At 33.3% G+C, this 20,233-nt stretch overlaps 1 protein-coding gene across 1 annotated transcript in view; it reads left to right on the top strand.

The window, feature by feature from the left end:
* LOC113492189 (synaptotagmin-15-like) overlaps window positions 1-20,233 on the top strand; it is an 80,670-nt gene that overhangs the window by 19,602 nt on the left and 40,835 nt on the right. The window contains exons 2-4 of the mRNA XM_026869542.1: window positions 5,322-5,477; window positions 10,928-11,149; window positions 15,402-15,564. Coding sequence (XP_026725343.1) covers window positions 5,342-5,477; window positions 10,928-11,149; window positions 15,402-15,564 — 521 coding nt within the window. The 5' untranslated portion in view covers window positions 5,322-5,341. The remainder of the gene's footprint in view (window positions 1-5,321; window positions 5,478-10,927; window positions 11,150-15,401; window positions 15,565-20,233) is intronic.

The following is a 20,233-nucleotide window of genomic DNA, read 5'->3' as shown; positions in this document are numbered from 1 at the left end:
GTTTTAATGTGGTTGTACTATTGCAAAGAGGTCCTTAAACAGTAAGTCACGAAAAAAGATCGTAGTTTCATTTTATTTTTATTAGGGACGGTTATATTGTGACAGTAATCTTGTTAACTGTTTTGTACATTGTATAAAATGTACAATGTGTTTAATAGACCTATGCCAGTGATTTGGTTGCGTAGTGAACTGACTGGGTAGTTTTTTTTGAAAATATATTTAAATGAAATTTTAAACAGAAACGACTCTCTACGTAAGGATTGTAATCCTTGAGTCGCGGGTTTTTAACAAACATACAAATACATATGCACACCCAGTCTCTAAATTTGTATCACTGTTTTATTTATGAACAAATTGAGTAGAAATTTAGCTTTTTTAGCTTTTCTCAGATGCTTAATTCAGCAACCTTAATTAACAAACGCAGACGAAAACAAATAAATAAAAATCATTTTGCGCTGTGGAATCCCCCAAAAACACAAACTGCCTGAACAACAAAAAAACTACTTTTATTAAACACTTTAATTAAAAAATATGAAACACATATTTTCTTTTAATAAAGCAACCTCATTTGTTTCTTTAAGACCTCCTTCGTACTACCTAGTTTAGTTTATCACCTCGTCGAGTGGAAAGGGTAGAAAATAAGCTAGTACACTTCGCTGCCTACGAATGGAAAACGTGTCATAATATCTTCTGTTGGTTCTAGGTAAAGTTCTTAGTAACCCAGTCAGGCGGAGGTGAGAACCTGCTAAGGGGATTGTGACGGTATTATCTAGGTTATAATTTGTCGAAACATGTTCTGTAGAGATAAATTCTGTGAAATATTAAGGTTTGCTACTAAATCTACCCTTTCGAATATCACCTCAGTCTCCTCTGTCTAGATGTGGCTCGTTGGTCTAGACCAGTGGTCTAGATTCTAGAATTAGTACCTTGTACCTTGTAGTATAAGACAGTGTAGTTTAATTAGAAAACCGTACATTTATAATTGTATCACGACAATAAATGATATGTTCTTACAATTTTTTTTAGTGACGTGAAGCTTTCAGTGCCCGTGCCTGATTCGAAATAGTGCGATTTCTTTATGCAAAGTTTTTTCTCAGACTAGTCACGTATAGAACTTAAATGCATAATTATGTTGTTTTAAAGATAGGTATAACCATATTAACCCAAAAACAGATGAATTGAGATAAGTACTTTCGATTACTTTTAAAAATACCTATAAGTACTTCTTATTTGCCTATTAGTATTCTAAAAAAACGCGTCGTCCGTGTTACGTGTCTGGACTTTTTAAACATGGCTTTAAAATCCTGACTAACATCCACAAAATCTAAAATACTACCAGAATATTTCATATCTGATCCTCATAAATCAGTGTTCCGTAATACCTTTGAGCATTGCATAAAAGCGCCTAAAACGTTGCACCCGTAAGCCATCTAAAATGGTCGCCAAAATCTTTGCCAGAAAAGGTTTCAAATGGTAACTAAAAGCTGGCAATATTGGAAAGGTCACAACATTTTTGTGTTTCTATTTGAGTCGTTGTCAAAGATGTACGAGGTAGATTTGAATTGGGTCTCTTCGGAAATGATATTTTTAAACAGTCCTAAATCGTTCTTAAAATAAAGACTTATGACGGCTTATACTAACTGATAAGGGTTAATGTTGTGTGTCAAAAAAGGGATGAAAAAGCGGTATGACTTTTTTGAATGCAATAAAGTTTATTATTGTTCGATAAAAAATCTGTAACCCAATTATCTCAATTGAATCAATTTATTTTCAGAAAAAACAAAAACAAATTCAAAATAAATACGTATTTTTATAAAAATATCAATTCAAGGAAAACGTTACCGAAAACTTTAATACGAAACAACAAATAATTGATTTGATTCCGCATCCGAACGAAAAAGGGTCGTTTCGAAATGGAATAAATTTGTGAATGTCAACCTTTTTGTTCTGTCAAATATGTTGAGTGAAATATCAAAACAAATTCGGGACAGGTGAATAGTTGAAATAATCCGAAGTAGAATTAGTTGATCGATGTAGAATAAGATGATGAGATGATCCATACATCGAGCAGTAAGCAGAAATGTTTCGTTTATCCGTCCTTACCACAAAGCGATGTCGTTTTTAAAAGGCGTGAAGCCACGTCAGAGGGCTACGGTCTACGTGCATCAAACATTCGAAAATAACGTAAACCAAGGGAACGCCCCAAAAATTTGTCATGCCGATGTCGCGTGTTGCTAGGCGCTCTATTCCAGCGGCTCGGTATTAAATACACTTTAACTTATTTTACTGAATGGTGAAAAATTTAGTAAAGTGATTGACATGAAGATATGTCTATTTAGTAAAATATTTATATTTTTTATGGTTTTCTGGGCATGCAGGAAAGTATATAATCCCACCAAAAACATTAAATGTAAAAAAATGCCAAGTCTCTCGATGCAGTCTTTCCATCGTAAAAAGTTTTGAGATCTCATAGAAGCCAAGTCCTATTCAAAATATTTTGTAGTTATAAATCAACATTTAGTAATTGTATCAATAGTTTTCTTTATATTATAATTATAGTGACTTGGCAATGAGCACAAGAAGAAACAAATAAAACGGCATATTTGTAGGAGTTGAAAGTTACACACACCGCATGCGTAAACATTAATATCACAAAATTAATTTTCTTTTGGTTTATCCGTGTCGTCCCAACCGAATTTCGGCAACGGCAGTCAGTCTTAGTGTACTCTCGATTCATTTACTTTCATAAAGCGATGGTCCGTAAGGTATTCTTAATTATTGTATTGGAGCATGTAGTCGGTAGTGACCATCATGATTCACACATAACAAATAATCTGATCACTGGTCTCGTCAGTAACATTTGCACATAATTCCAGGCATCAAGCAGCTTTTAATTTGTGCTCATTGCCAAGTCACTATAATTATAATATAAAGAAAACTATTGATACAATTACTAAATGTTGATTTATAACTACAAAATATTTTGAATAGGACTTGGCTTCTATGAGATCTCAAAACTTTTTACGATGGAAAGACTGCATCGAGAGACTTGGCATTTTTTTACATTTAATGTTTTTGGTGGGATCTCATTTATTTTTTGTTAGTGTATTTCTTTCTTTTTTTTTAGGTGTCATAATTTCTAGGACTTCAGCTACTGCTTTGCTTAGAACCCATTCTCTATCTCTATCTCTTTTGTTTCTTCTCTGAGACTTCGTTACTTCTAATGTAAACAAGCTTAAACTTATATATATATGCATATATATATCTACTAACTTACAAACTATAGCTAAACTAAACTAAATAACACGTAAAGTTCTCCGAATATCAATTATCACTACAATATTTTTTAGTTTCGAAATGGTTTTTCATAGACAGGTGGCGCTATCAAATGAAAATTATCGAATTATTCTGAAGTACTACTTAGACTGCGCTTTGTAACGAAACCATAGCGCGATTCAGACACGTACAACGCCATCTATCGAGCGCGCATACAATATTTATCGCAATACAATGGAGTTTTAGCTTTATTAATTTAATGAATTATGAATTTTATGTATTAATTTGTATTAATGATAGTCTGTGTATTACATTTATATTATTCTTTTCTATTCTATGTATGTATTCATCCAATTGAATAGGTACTTAAACAACCAACAAAGTTAACAATGCAGTCAAAATCCATACATAATGTTCTTGCCAAACCGCAAATATAAAATTGTTTTCTATGGCATATTATTTTTTAATGTTTTTATAATTTTTCCTTTATATGTGGCTAAGGACCTATCTTGGTGCAAAATTTGAAGTTTCTAAGTCTGCTAGAAGTACCTTAGATTTTTGATGATCTGTCAGTGAGTCAGTGAGTCAGTGAGTCAGTGAGTGACAAAATGGTGTAACTTTGATCGACCGTAACTCCTAAACCATTAATTCAATTGGCATGTAATTTCGAACTTAAGCTTGTTCTAATGCCTACTATTATTCCCCGAAAAGCTAAACTCCTAGCTTTGTCCACGTCGAAGATACAGGGGGGGCGAAACAGCCGCGAATCGCTTCGAGAAAAGATGGTGCGGCCGTGCCCGTTTTGCTCGAGACTTGGCAGGGGCACTGCCGTGCCCTCAGATTATAAGCAATAGACCACAGGATATAAAGTAGTACTACGTAACAAGATTAATATATGTAGGTCTATATACTAATGTACATACCCGTAGTCAAGTGTTTTGTAAGCGTTTGCAAACAATATTAAACTTAAATTTTGTAGCTTTAAGATTTACGAGCGAAACATTTCTGAGCATTTTATTGTGAGAATTTGTTCTTACGTGACTTCAGTGTGAATATATCATGTAAATATATTATAGCAATCTATAAAAAATCTTTTTCGTAAACAGCTACCAATATATTCGTAAAAGATTTACAAAAGGAGGTTAATCTCAGATTACATGCCGATATATTTATATTAAAAGAAAATGCAATTCTTCGCCATGAATATCGCAAAGCCAACAACAAGGTTTATTCTCGCTGACCTGAGAATGTTTCATATCAACAATAGGTTATAATAAAACAAAAGGCTAAAATAATACTACACGAGGCACCGAATAAACTTACCTAGATCCAGTTTTATCTAGAAATAAACTTAACCTGCTTTTTGTGCTGTCTAGGTGTCTGGTATTGTTGATTTAGTATATCAGATGGGTATCGTTTACTTTGTTTAGCATATCAAATTGCTAGTGGTTCGATAAGAAGGTATGAATTTAAGTACTTTCTAGAAATTGCAAAATTTATTTCCACTTAGATTTGATATTGGTTATACGAATATTTATGATGTTTTTTAACAAAATAAAATTATGACTTTGAGCGCATTTGGCTTGGTTTGCGATGGTCAAGATTAAGTAAGGCAGGATTGTAATTGATGGCATTAAAATTGAGTGATCTATTAATTTAAATCATTCAGGGCGCGACTGAAACGCGCATATACAAAAACCATTGAAATCGTTTTAGCCGTTTAGGAAGAATTCGGTGTCATATACAAGTATAAGTTGTCTCCCCCATTTATAGGTACTTATCAGCACAACCTTTGCAATAATCTATTTAAATCCAAGATTTGATAAAAGAATATATGGCTTTTACTGGTTAATAAACAATCGAACTATGAGTGTTGAGAAAAACAATACTGGATGAGCTATGGTCGTGATTGAAAAGTATTGACATGAACAATGATTTTCCTCATAATAATTATAACTATGTTACGAATACTTTGTACTCGGTTCAAATTCTTTGGTACAAAGCTCTAAGATTCCTCAATATTCACTCTAACCCTCTACCCACAGGTATCATCAGATGATTAGAGATGTTAAACCTGTCACCGTCGGGGTTTCGCAACGTTGACGCGAGCGAACGCACAGTTAACACGAAGAAGGTGTACTCGCGGAGGCCGTGGTACGCTCCGGCCATCGACCCTGCTGAGATACTGAGGTATACTCCAGGTAAGGACTCTTATTACTGGTTATATGTTTATACTTAAAGACATATCTTAATTATGTTTTTTATGAGCGTAGAACGCACAGAAAAGCAAGTTTAAAATAAATTTGTAACGTTATCCAAAAATAATGTGTAAACAACAATAAAAAGTTAAAAAAAAAGTCATAGACGTTTTTAAACAATTGCGTATTAAATTGCACACAAAAATATTTTAAATGAAAAAAAACATGACTCTTATTTGGGTTATGGGTATTTATTAATAAATTTTAAACGGTTGTGAAAAATATTTAAACTACCACACAACTATTAACAAGTTTAACCCCAGTAACATAATATTTTGTCGGCGGCCGCTGCGTAATTTTATTTGGCGTTCATTAATTTCATTTATGTACATACAAACATATTAAAACCGCAAGAGTTACGCAATATATACCCATATATATAACCTCATGTGGTTACCTGTTACCATGCAGTGTTTTAGCTAAATTAATTATGCATTAAGTAATTACTATCGATTTATGAAACAGGCAAGCCTTTGCTTGGTAATATAAAGTGTCTATCATAATATAGATAGCCTAGTGGCTTGATCATTGGCCTAGTGGTGATTATAAAGATCGCAGGACTAATTACTGGCCCCCGATATTTTAAGATGTTTTTTTAATTCGTGTAATTATTTAGAGTACCTAATTGGTTATTCATTTGCTTCTGGCATAAAGTAATTGACTCCTGACTAAAAAGGTGGAGAAAAGCATCGAGACTAAATCAGCTTGCCTGAAAATATTTCAAAAGTGTGTTATGGCGGCTTAAGCCTTGACATCTGGCAGTACATCAACCATGTAAAGTACAACCAACGACTAAAAATGGATTAAAACTTCTTGCATTCAAATAAATAAAAACCTTTAGTAAGTAACTGCTTCTTTTATTATGGTTAAGACCTAAATGTTATTAATGCATGTTTTAAAAGAAAAATATTTGTGGAAAATATGATCGTACATTTCCTGTTACTTTTAAAATAGAATTGAGAAAATATTTACCTATTTGAAAGAATATTCTTACATAAAATAAGATCATAATATTTTGCTGTTTGCAAATATTTTACAGTCTAGAACGAACCCAGGAAATTATTATATTGAAAACAGCGTTTCATTTACAATACAAATAATAATAAATAAAATTACGAACTTGTACCTCAAATAAATCAATGTAATGTAATGAAAATTCATCATTAACATTGGCTACCAACTAAATTATAATTTTAGACATCGACAAACAATAGATACCATCCATATGTAATCTACGTCATCTCATTTATGAGTTAACGCAGTGTAATTAATGCACATCACAAATGTACATACGTAATCAACACATCATATACCTAAATAATACATAACGTAATACAACCTACAACATCAGTAGGCGTAATTAAAGATACGTACCGTAAACGTACTACGTCAGTACGTCTATTACTCACGGTAGTATTACCCGATTGACAAGTATGTATAAATATGTACCCCGTTAATGACAGACTGTTATTCGCCTACGGGAATCATTAAAACCTGCACCTGTGTGTGACGTCACGCGTAGGTGTGCTACGCCGCGTAGCCCCGTAGCGTCATGAACACGCATTTCATAATTTTAGATAAATGAAGCTATTGTTCACGTAGCGTTTTGACGGTTATGTATGTGTTTTGTTTTTACAATTGTTTTGATAAATGTCTACCGGTTTAACGTTTGTTTTGGTGTTGATGTTGTTAAATTTATTATTGCCCATATAAAACTATTTCAGGTCCAGATGCTGCTTTACGCTAATTGACCTAAAACAAGCGTAGTTTGTTGTCTGTCTGTGTTCATCTTCATATTAGACTACTATTACAATAAGCTCATGTGCTAAAGTTTTAGACTAATACAAACATTCTATGTAACATACAGACAGCTTACAAAATCAATGTAATATTAACTAGTACATAAATTAATACCTTGAGATACAATAAATATCTGTGATTTAGTAAATATTAGATCCCTGAGGTATATCAGCATTCCCAGAATAAGCAAAAATCTAATATCATCTAACATCTTCCGAATAAAATATAGTATGATAATCCTTTTAAATGAAAAGCGTTTTTGTCCTTTATATAAGCAGACACCACTTGTTCTAGAACGCAAATTTATGTTTTTTTTTAACTGACCTCGTTTCACGTCCTCGCTAAATAAGAGTGGTGGAATCATGTGAATCATAGTGAACACCGCCCTAATATTGCAAGTTACGCTTAGGCTACTTTCTGGCTGACTAACTAGCTGTAGCGCCCGCTACAAACTGAAAATGATCATACAGGAAAAAACACGATCTTGCCTTTTAATTTATTTTTATAAGTATCTGCGTTTCAAATTTGTTCTAAATCCGTTCAGTGGTTTTACGCAAAAGAGCAACAAAAATCCGCACATACAAACCTTTACGTTTATAATATTAGTAAGATGATGGCGTTGTAAATACGATGTTGTAGTTTATTTAAAGAATGTCTAATAGATCGACCAAAAAGCAAAATTCATTTTTGTTAAATAACAATCTAGCTTGGCTGGCTTGATTAGTTTAAAGAAACGTCCTGTGCGTCTGTTCTTACGAAGATTGACTAGTGGGTCTTAACATCTACCCCTTCGAGAAAAAGTCTGATAGAACTAAAGGTTGCCCAAGTTGCGCAGAGCATGAGCGATCATGTGACTTTTACTAACATTTTTAGGATTTTTAAAACCGTAAAAGCCCGTCAAATTTTTAATGCCTTCGGCGTAGACTGAAGTTGTTTCATCCCAAAACATAAAAAAGTCCCAAATGAAAATTGAATTTTCATCTTGCAAAAGCCAAGAAAATTGTTTGAAATTTATTTGAACTTGGCTCAACAAAATTAGTACAATATTACAAACAAATATCAAAGAAATAATTACTAATTCTTAAAATGACTTATCAATTCCATTTACTAATTAGAATTTCATTTCCATTTTCTCTTTGATCGCTGCACATCCAATATTAATGAGTTACGCAATATTCATTGAGTGATTATTGAATGAAGGCATTTCATCAGATTTATAAATTATACAGTACTTGATGGGAAACTGTCTGTTTACTAATTAACTTTCTATTTAAACCATATTACGTTGCACGGTAATACCTACTTAGAAATATAAGTTCGGCAATTAATTTAACCGTGTTTAAGTAAGCGGAGTTTCTGATGTTGTTCAAAGTAAATTGAATTAAATACAACGAATATAACCTAAATTTAGCATTAAATTATTTTTGTCTTTGATTATTGTACATGTCTTGTAATATAAGTAAAGGGTGAAAAGGAAGACATCTTTTTATTTAAGATAACATAATTGCTTAATGTTAATTAGCAGCACAATGCACAATCATCATCAATTACATAATACTGAGTATTGTCTTACACTAATTACCTTCTTAGGATGAAATTGCTATCTGTAATTAGCAACCGACAATTAATCAAATGTGTTGATAGCGTTGTGCTGTTTCTAGTGACGTTTACAACAAATTGAGATCTATGTGACATGTGACAGAGGAAAAGAGAAGAAGAGATGGAGCGAGATCACGTTATACCTACGTATACGAAATATTTATTGATATAATAAATATTGATTTGAGTAGTAGTGTAAAATTTATGATTATTTGCTATAAAAAGTATTCTTAAGCCAGTTTTTCTTAAAGTTGAAATTGGAAATCTACATGCTAATTGTAGCGTTTACCTTACAATTTTTTTTAGATAGCTTTCCTGTACGTTTTGTCTAAGGAAAAAGACAGGTCTACTTATTCCAACAGTTATTTTGAATATCTTTCGTAGTAAGTGCAGACAAAGACATCGCTTCCCTCAAGGCGGTAAAAATGTTTTACTTAGGCACCAACAAGATTTTTTCAGTAGTAATCTATAAAAATCTTCTTACGTCTTTGGCATCTATGGATTTTAGATTTCCTGCACGGGTTATAATTATTGATCACCAGCTAATAGTGGAAATGGTAACCTGAAAATAATTCAAGTGGGGGTAAACCCACAGCTGTGACTTCAAGCTTAAAATCTGACTGAAGGTCAACCACACGACAAAAGCAAAATCACATAAATCAATTTGGAATTTAGTATTATTAACAGATTTTGTAGGGTTCTGTACGCAAAATGTAAAAAAATCAACTGACTAAATGTGATAAAATTTACATTGAAAAACGTGGGTTTACACAGATGATGCATTGAAATTAAAGTTGGTATTGCGTAACGTTTGTTACTCTTAGAAAAATGTCATGGGTGTTCATTTTTTTGTACATACTTGTTGTCTCCATTTCGATTCGCACTTGACGGCTTTTGCCTACAATAATGCTGACGTCAGTATTCGTGTCAATCATCAGATTATTTCATCACATAATCTGAACCGTTCTAATGTATGAGTAACACGCGTGCGTTGATTTATACAATAACATTTACATATGTAATTCAGGAATTACGCACGCATTTGTGATTTTAGGCACGAATTATATTTCTCTATGAATTCATCTCTAATGTCTGCGGAAATTCGTATGAGATCTCATAGAAAATATAACCGGAATTTGTATTAATAATGAAGTAGTTTGGCTGTTAATATACGTTAATGAAGAGAACATTATCAAGTTGAATTTCGCTCGACTATCAACGGGCAATACAGATATTATATAGATACCTTATTTTTCAAAAAGTTTTATAAGACTATCTGTCTACGCATTTTGTTTTTTGGTTTTGTATTCGTAATGTTTGTAAAGAGAAAGTGTTTTTAAATCCATCATATTGCCAACATAGCAATAGACTACTTATTTTAATTAGAGTGTGCGTACAAGAATTAAAACTTATTCTCGGCTGAAAGCGTAACACATTGAACATACTAAAACATGTTTTAAACATTCAACAAAATGAAAACAACAAAAACTTATCCCCAGGCAAAGCGTAATGGTAGTTACGCTTTACAAAATAAACAATATGTTCAGGTATAACAACACACGTCACATATGTAGGTGAAGTATAATATTATGTACGTGTATCATAAGCTATAACCGCATAAGTGATTCGATCACAGATTATCAATGCTTGACGCGGTTGGTCCGTAGATGGGTGACGATCTTTATCATAACGAGTTCCTCCGTGTTTCGGAAGGCACGTTAAATTGTGGGTCCTGGCTGTTATTCCTACATCTTTGACAGTCGTTACAGGTAGTCAGAAGCTTGAAAAAGTCTGACAGCCAGTCTAACCAAGGGGTATCGTGATGCCCAGGTAACTGGGTTAAGGAGGTCAGATAGGCAGTCGCTCCTTGTAAAACACTGATACTTAGCTGAAACCGGTTGGACTGGTAGCCGACCCCAATATAGTTGGGAGAAGGCTGGGCCAATGAATATCATAATATAATCGACTATTAACAGCGAATATTTTGTCAACAGACTACGATTCGGACTACAACCCAGACACGGTTGAAGAGACTAACGAGAAACAGAACCCTGAGTACTATGACCAGCCGCGGGAATACGAGGATCCTGTGACGTCACAGCGTGTGGAAGGACTCAGTCAGCTCGAGACCTCTCCTCCGAACCAGGCTTTCGAGCAGCCGCCCACAACAGCATCAGTATCAGAGTTCTCAATAGCGAATGCTGTGAATTTAAGAGGTGAGTGTTACTTTTACCAAATTTGAAATATTATTTTACACTTCTGTTTATTGAAGTGAGAACTTCTTTAGCGGCGTTGTATACTTTTTGTAATGAGTAAAAACTGTTAAACTCGCGTCAGAACACGTCACCTGATCGAAAATTCGAAAGACGAAAACTTTTTTAGCACAATACTGCATCGATAGCGAAATAAATAAGTATTGTATTCTACCACATAAATGATAGTAATTTAATAGTGATAATTAAAACAATTTGTGCAAAATTATTCCCCAACCATTCCGAATATCAAAAATGCACAACGTTAATATTCAAGTTTTCACTTCTGCCGGCACTCCGCAAGTGCAACACGTAGCTTTCTTTTTCTACGTTGGTATATATTAATCACAAGTTCAATAGTTATAAAAAGAAAAAGCTTATCGAACTCAATAATATTATGAAACGAATTTATTTGTCGCGCGTTCAAGACAAGTTTGAAACTTTGACAGATTAAACACTGAGTTTGAAAGGGCGAAAGCCTTGTCATGTAAAAACTTATGAAATATCTAAGCTTACGTCAATTACAAGAACGCTTAAAATGCTTGTCACGTGTTTCAAGAAAAAAGAATCGAAAAAAAGTTGAGCATCTTTCTGTGAAAGTTATGTAATGTCATTGTATCCATTTGACTTTTTATTAATTAAAGAAGCCGCAAGAATCTCACATAATTTGATTCGTTTAATATAATTTAACTGTGACTGATTTGTATTGTAGTTACATCTATAATGTAGAGTCAAATATTGTATACAGCGTACAAATATAATGACGGTTTCGGTAAAGTAGGTACCGTAACTAAAATCATAAACGCAACGATTTGTCGTTACGGAATTTCTGGATTCGGTCTCCTCGCGCAAGGCCCGCGATAGCTATGCAATACTTAAAAAAAAACCAGATTTGCAACACTAACAACCAGGTTTACTCTTGCCTAAAAAATATCACATGAATACGAGACAAAGCTACATTATCAGCCAACCACATATCCTATATTTTACCTCCCGTATTTCCAAAAAGGTGGAACTACGGGCCGCTTGTCTCCTATAAATCTCATCGCTAAATCGACTATGGAACAGCTAACCTACTTAGGTTGAGAAAGAGGTCCATTGGGTATCGGCAACTTGTCACTGTTTACGTCGTTCAATATATTTAAATGTAATCGGATAGTGATCTGATCAATTTATTGCGAGGACGCAAACGATGTTTCTCGTTTCCGAAGTTCAAGAGCGAAAATGATGGTAACTTTAGGGAATTTAAATATTGCTTTTATGTTAAAAGATATTTGATGATTTTTGTTACAGGCTTTCGTAGCACTGTTAAAAGTAAGAACATTAATATATTATATAGACAAATTACTAACTATAAAGCACTCTATATTAATTCAATAATAATATATGTGGTGTGACAAAGCACTTTGACCTTTTCTGCATTTTATGTTTATTCTTCTTAATGCAAGAATAAATGTGAAAGCATCTTCTAAATATATTAAAGAAGTCTAATAAAACAAGAATACCATAATTTTATGATTTACTTGAACTTCAGGAGAACTTTGTCTTTAATGAATAAAGTTGAAGAGCATAATTATGTTATATTTGGAAATAATTTTGAAGCAGTCTCCTGTAAATCTAAACCTTTTAATGGGTCAGACAATAATTTTAGAATGAGTTATTATCATGAAAGACTGAATTACAGCCTTGGGGAGGTTTTTATTTTAAGAAAGATTAAATTGGGGATCACATTGTTGACGACAATTTTCAGTGTTCGTCTTTTAGTGTAATGTGCAATCCCACCAAAAACATTTTCATGTAAAATGTTGCCAAGACGAGCTCATATGACTCGCACTGGTCAAAAAGTTATCAGATCTCATGTAGAGCCAAGCTTCTAACACTACACGCACTAACTCTACAAGGCCTAACTTCGCAAACTCTACACCTTAGTAAAAAATATGTAGCTTGGCCATTTCGCTACATTCACATAGGCGTAAGGTGAAAAATTAATTCACTGTTTATTTATATTATATTACTTTTGTGTTATAAAATAGTCCTTGTAGTAACGAACATTATTTATTTTACGAGATCGATACGTCACAAGCCCCCTGTCCTAAACTTTAAAGCTTTGTTGTCATTCTCATTACTTATTAGTGAACTAATCATTATCAAAGTATAAGAACAACACATATAAATTGAATACTAATATATCATTTTTATGAAGCTGTGTATTTTTAATATAAACGAGAATGTTATGTCCCTTTTATCGTTATCACTGTGTGTATATCATCATACTAAGTTTAATGAGTCTATAAAATTCTTCATGGCTTCGTCTTATAACATATTTTTCTTAGAATATTCTGGACCATTGTCGGGTGTTCTTTTTCTATTACGTACTTATAAGCACCTATAAAGTACTTGTATAGAAAGTTTTAGATTAAATACTGATTCTCTAAGGGGCTCTCAAAATGCACAGTTAAGAGTCAAAACTTAAGCCTTTCCTTAGAAACTAAGTTTATATTTATACAGTATGGACGCATAAACTTTGTCTAATATGGGCAAGTGTTTACAATAAAATTACTTTTGTAATCTCAGAGTTCAACTTGTACTAAAAGAAAAACAATTGTAACTAAATTAATATGAATAAAAAGATGTACTCAACACATACACATTGTGTAAGTTCATATGTGTACACATTGTGTGTATGTGTGTGTTTCACTTACATTAAGTCACGTTTGCTACAGTACAATAGTATTACATAAGGATATAAGAGCAATGTTTTTGTGGGCTCATTAATTTGCTAGCCGATGTTACGACAGGACTACTGTTTCGAATGTTGGGTTTCCGATTTCGCAGGCCATTAATCAATTAGGTGGCGACCAAATTGTTCCGTATTTGTTGTTTTTGGGCCTTTATTGGGGAAGTTACCTTATTATGTAATGTCTATGGCAACCTAATGGAACTTATTGTTTTGAGATTAAAGGAGGGAGATCTCTGCAAAGTCATGCGGTAGTCAAAAAAGGCACTCAATGTTTTTGGTGTAAGATAAAATAGCACGCGAGATAGCAAAACTAAAATCACCTTTAAATAATACTATCTTTGGCCGATCTCCTGACGAGTGAAAATCTGTGTAAAGGGCAGGGATCTGTCGCATCGTATTACTGTCACGTGTCTCCAATAAGCTGCCCAGAAGAGTCTTGAGATATTGAAAATGTACCATTGCGCTGATTGTAAAGTCTTAAAGTAAAACATGTCGTCGTGGAAGCGAGACGCCGCTATTCGCTTTGGATACCGCTGTCTCGCTCCCACACCGAAAAGTCAGTGCACCTATGATACTGTTTGCGTAGCGACGGCAAAACTTACCGATAGATTTTATTTGAGTTTACTACCTCTCATATTTTGTGACCGCTATAAGATACATTACGCCAAGTCCAGTGCTATTTTTATATGGATTATTTATTACGTTTTCGGAGTGCTTTTTAGTGTCTTGTTGTTTGTTTTCGTGTACCTTACTTACTGTTTTGTTTTCTTGACTTTGGAATGCCGAGGTACAAAAGTTGTGAAATGTAATTGTTGTTTCTGTAAGTCTTAAATTTGGGACAACTTACATGATATTCTTTTTTTTGAAAACTTTTGACTGTAGACAAAAAACTTATTTCGCAAATTTGTCTACAAATTTCATAAAAGTGTGCACTCTTGTTACGCCTACTCAAGAAGTCGACTTTGTTATGTGAACACCAAAGTTTATTGATAGTCTAACATTAGGCATTATACTCGTACAAACATGTAATGTGTGAACAGTCGCCAAGTTAAGCCCTGTTAACAATATAAATATTTGTATTACGTATTCGGTAAGCTTAAAATATTTGTATAGTCAAATTTTGTTGGACATTCTCCGTAAAATTATAATAATGTAAATCTAACTGTCGCTTTGATCTAATTTCAGCAATGGATAGCAATAGAATAGATACAGATGATGGCAAATGAATAGTCCAGGATATAGTAGAATAGAATAGAATATTCTTTATTGCAGACCGCATAAGTACAGGATTTAATACAAATAAATAGTAACATGGTGCCACAATTATGGGCGATCTTATCGCTAAGAGCGATCTTTAACAGACAGCCCTTTGGATGTAGATTTAGAAGGAGAAATATTTGTAACATACAGAAGCTACAGTTTGAACTAATGACACAATACGAAAATAATGACGAACCTTTTCTGTTTTGTCCACAGAGGCAGTGTTGGTAGCTTTGGGCGGCGCAAGCGCAGCGCTAGTGTTACTCATCGTGATGGCGGGCGTGTTCGTGGCGCGCAGGCGCAAGAACAGCCCCTCCCCCGTGCCCTCACCCCCGATACTCGTGTACCCCCCGCACGATATATCTGCACCGTGCTATATGTAAGTTTTAATTCATATTTATTGTTATTTAGCTGTTTATTTTTAGAATTAAGTTGAGGACGAAAAAGATTAGCGCTGACAGTTATTTAACCAGTTCTGAAATAAAATGACAAATCACTTTAAAATATATTTGGTCGAGGCAGTATTATTTTCGAAGTATTTGTATAAAATAATCATATATATATAAATATTTAAAGAATATAATTATGTAAACAAGGATTATATTGTGTTAGGTACACCTAACTAACAGATTACTATACATTTATATTGTACCATTTCGATAACAGTACACAGAGAAATATTGGAGGAGTCGCTTATAACAATAATAATAAACCTATTCAAACGTGAATACGATCGGGTACCGTTAATGGTATCTTAAATCCAGAATTTGTGGTCTTGCAAAGACTTGATGGGAAATCGATTAATGCATAACATTTTTATTTGAAATGGCACATACTTAAATAGGTACATTTATGGTTTAGCGTGTATAAAACCTTTGTTTAGGATAGCTACTAAAAGTACATTTTAATGTTCGGCGACTGAACGTACCCAATGCGTGCGTCCGATACCATAAATGTCCGCAGCAGCGTACCTACTTAATATTACTTGTTGGCCACACGCGTGTATAAGAACTCAGAAACGGTGCCATACAATATTCTCTTACTATGACTATTGTACCATCAGTCATGCGCGTGAGACGTAATTAATCGATTGCGAGTGCCTACTGGGAAATTTACCTTAAGCAAGGCCAATCTCCTAGCCTTACTTTATTACCATGTAGTTGCAAAATTAGTTTCTTGAGATACAGAAAGCCCCAGAATCGTAAGCTGTCCCAAGTGGTGTTCGTCTAGCTATTGGTTATAATTGTGATATAGTTTAAACATGATTACACAACATACTTTTATTATGACAAGCATGTCTATATTTTTGAAGATAATAGAAAATCATTTACTTTGAATAAGAATTTTTATATTTTTGATCAAAATACTAGGGAAAATACAGAATTTCACAATAATTGCCATGAATTATGAAATAGGTTATAACGACTAATTCATAGATATACCATGTCTTCAATACCAACTAATTTTGTCGGAAGTCTTTAATCGAAAAGGAATAGAGCGAAAATTACAGCTGTCTAAATAATTGATGTGAGTCACTGAACATCGACCTTGAAATTCACTAATTACAATTATGGGGTGTGCTGTCATCAGTAGCAGTCTTTTAATCTGCTAACCTAACTTTCCTTTGTGAATTCGATCATAAGAAGGATAATTGTTTACTTAAACAAGGAATTAGACTCAGTCACTTAAACATAGAATTACAATCAGTATAAGTACATTCTTGCATCACATTTTTTTAAACATGTCTTTCAATAATAAGCTGCTATTACATAAAAGCCAATATTTATCGCATTAAAAAGACAATATCAAAAATACTACAATGAATAAATTGAAGCATTGTCAATTTCATCAAAGTGACCGTGTGACACCATCACACGTTACGTCTTCGAAAAGTCTAACTGCTGTTAATATAAATGTCTAACCTTTAGACACTCAATGACAATCAACAATGGAAACATTAGATTCTTAACATCCCAGTTGGTGTTTAAATTTTATTGGACAATAATGAACAGACCAGAAAACCTTTCTTTAACGAAATTAAAGCGCTTTCAAATCTATGTTCTTACCGTTTAAGCTCTGTGCGTGCATTAACAGACTCACACATACAAATTCTTCTTACTCTTACTTATAAACTGCTTACAACTCGATCCTAATACCTAATCCTTTAACCATACATTATGTGTATATAACGAAAAATGGTAGTAATTTGCGGAGTATTCGGCAAATGTAATATGTTCAATATAGGTAATATTTCATCTTTCAACATCAGCGTTAGTAGCTAGATTAATATTTTAATAGCAATTAGTATCGATTTGCAGTCTGTGAATAGCCGACGGAAGCTCTGAGCAAACAAGACAGCTCTTACCTGCAAAGCACTCACGTTTTATGTAGCAAATAGCCAACAACATAATGAAAAGCTTACGGAGAAAATTGCATTCTATTGAAGCTGACTACATTTAGCTAATATATTTTAGTCGACTATTTTCCAGATTAGCGGGAACATTTTTCTAAAAAAAAACGTATCACGCAGTTAGGGATTTAATCCTTGTGTTACGCAGTGTTTCGCAAAATAGAATAAAATGTAGTTGGATTCATTTATGTTGAGAAGGGAAGTAAAACTAAAGAGCTGAAGAGCAATTTAGGCATTCAGAAAAATATACAGTAAAAAATCGCATACGTTTCTATGTCCTTTTTTAATTCCGTTTTAGTCAATCAATAGTCAATAGATAACGACATCCGTTGCAATAATGGGCTTAGTTAACTGGAATACTACCTCTAAAAACACTGCTAGATGAGAGCTTTTATATATATCACAATACTACCCTTTCTCCTGATCAATAGTGTAAATTGATACCCAATACGTCACGCGCCGATAATATCGTACAGACGAAGAGTGATTGAGCTCGGACTACTGATCGTATCGGGTTATTAAAAGCTGTGATTAATACAGACAGACAGGCCATATCACGTACAGTACGTGTAACTTTTAGTGTGAATTTGTGTTGTTAATCTTCGACGCATAGTTTGATAGGTGTATTGTTGAACGACTGCATCAAAACAACAGTGTGATGTTTTTAGAATTAAGACGTGACATTCATAATTTGTGAAAACCTCAACCGATTTAATCTTTGCTTTAATGCCTGCAAGACTTGCTTTGAATGAGGCCTTTTTCTAATTATAATGAGAATTATGGTAGCCGATGGCTCCTCTTAAAATAAAATTGTTCAAGACTTTTAATATTGAACGTAACATAGTATAAACCTACGTAAACTTTCGATAGGAAAGCTTTTAGAAAGTGGAAGCGTAATATTTCGTGACACATTCGCAGTTTCTTCTAATACCTACGACTATCCGTGAAACAAAAATAGGCACATATTTTGTTCTACTATAACCAAAGACTGAGTCATCATGCAACGAGTGCACTCCAAATAGCTAAAAAACTAAACGAACAGCTAGTATCGGATTCGGGTGTAAATCAAACACTCGTACTTGAAAAGTCTTTTTCAGATATCAAAGAGGAAATAGGCCAAACCTAGACTACACTGTGACGGTTATAGCTTGGTAGTATCGAATACATAAAGGAATTTCTTGTGATTTTAGTACCTACACTATTTACACTGGTCCATAAGCATACACTAAAACTTAACTATAAAACTTATCATTTTATACATTAAATGTGTTAATTGTAAATGTATACTTTTATACATTTATTCTTCGAAAAGTTGATTTAATAATTAATACTTAAGTCAACAATATAACGCCCGTATCACTCGCTCATTTTTTCGTCAAATCCTGAATCTTCTACAAATTAATAGAATTAGGCATTTCGCTGAACATTAACCTGTAGAGTTAATTGCCCCTCACTCAACATTCTTAATTTAAATTCATAAACAGTTTTTTTTTCTGGCAACGACAACAGAGAATTATAAACTTTTTGAAAATAATTTAAAAATATTTGCAAATTTTCCCTTGATGCTATCTTTCACTGGATTAAAAAAGACAATTGATGTTAATTAAATGCAAAGCCGTCCACGATTAATGCTTTTCAGTCTCAAGGGATTTATAATGGTCGACTTTGGTATGGAGGGCGAACCATTCTGTATTAGATTAGATTAAATAAGGCTACAACTATATGCTACGTAGTGTTAATATCGTGTGAAATAATTAGGTTACAACTGACAAAGGTTAAACGTATTGTATTTCATTAGTTTTCTAGTCGTCTAGTTTAAAACATAAAATTAAGTGATCTATGATTAAATTTTGCTCCTAATGTCTCATTATTCTATGAACACAATTTGTAACATATTTGCTATTGTTATTTAGGAGCAGGCCTCACGGGTATATTTTTACTAAAATGAGGTTTCAGCATAAGATTCTCTGTAAAAGCTTGGTATTTTTTTTGCTGTGCTTTTCAGTTAATATCTAAAGCAATATTTTTGTTGTAAGGCCATTGTATAACAAAGCCGCTGTTCCGTTTAACTCTTTGTTCGATTATAAAAACTATTAAAGTTGACAGACAATCAGTTAGTCTGTTAACCTTAAAAGTTGCGTACGAATCAGAACTGGTGTTTTTAAACGAAACTATAACAATGACTTAATAGGTACTAAATGAAAGCACAATATAAAAGGTCACCACGCTTGTTTTTGGTATTTTAACAGCAAAATGAATTGAATTGAATAATTCAGCCATTTTTCGGCCGTTGAAACCTCAATTTACATAAACACATACAAATATTTAGTAGAGTAATCCTTTCATGTTAATTCGTCATTGTTATATCAAGGCGTGACTGACAATGATTAATTGAATACAAGTGTATTAATTATAATCACCGACGGTAATGGAAGGTTTGTTAAAAACTTCCTCTACCTTTTCCAACATTCTTACAACACCTTATTATGTGATAAGAGAGTATAAAATATAATGTAAATTTGAAAAACTGGATGGTACAGAAATTCAGCTCCATGTCTTCCATTTAGTTCCTAGTCTAGCCTAAAGAATTTTTACTCTAAAAATCCAGTAATCTATATAAACGAGTGACCATCACAAA

Source organism: Trichoplusia ni, chromosome 1 (assembly GCF_003590095.1).
Source record: "Trichoplusia ni isolate ovarian cell line Hi5 chromosome 1, tn1, whole genome shotgun sequence".
Taxonomy (NCBI): domain Eukaryota; kingdom Metazoa; phylum Arthropoda; class Insecta; order Lepidoptera; family Noctuidae; genus Trichoplusia; species Trichoplusia ni.
Note: the sequence above shows the minus strand (reverse complement) of the source record. Positions and strands in the feature narration are given on the sequence as shown.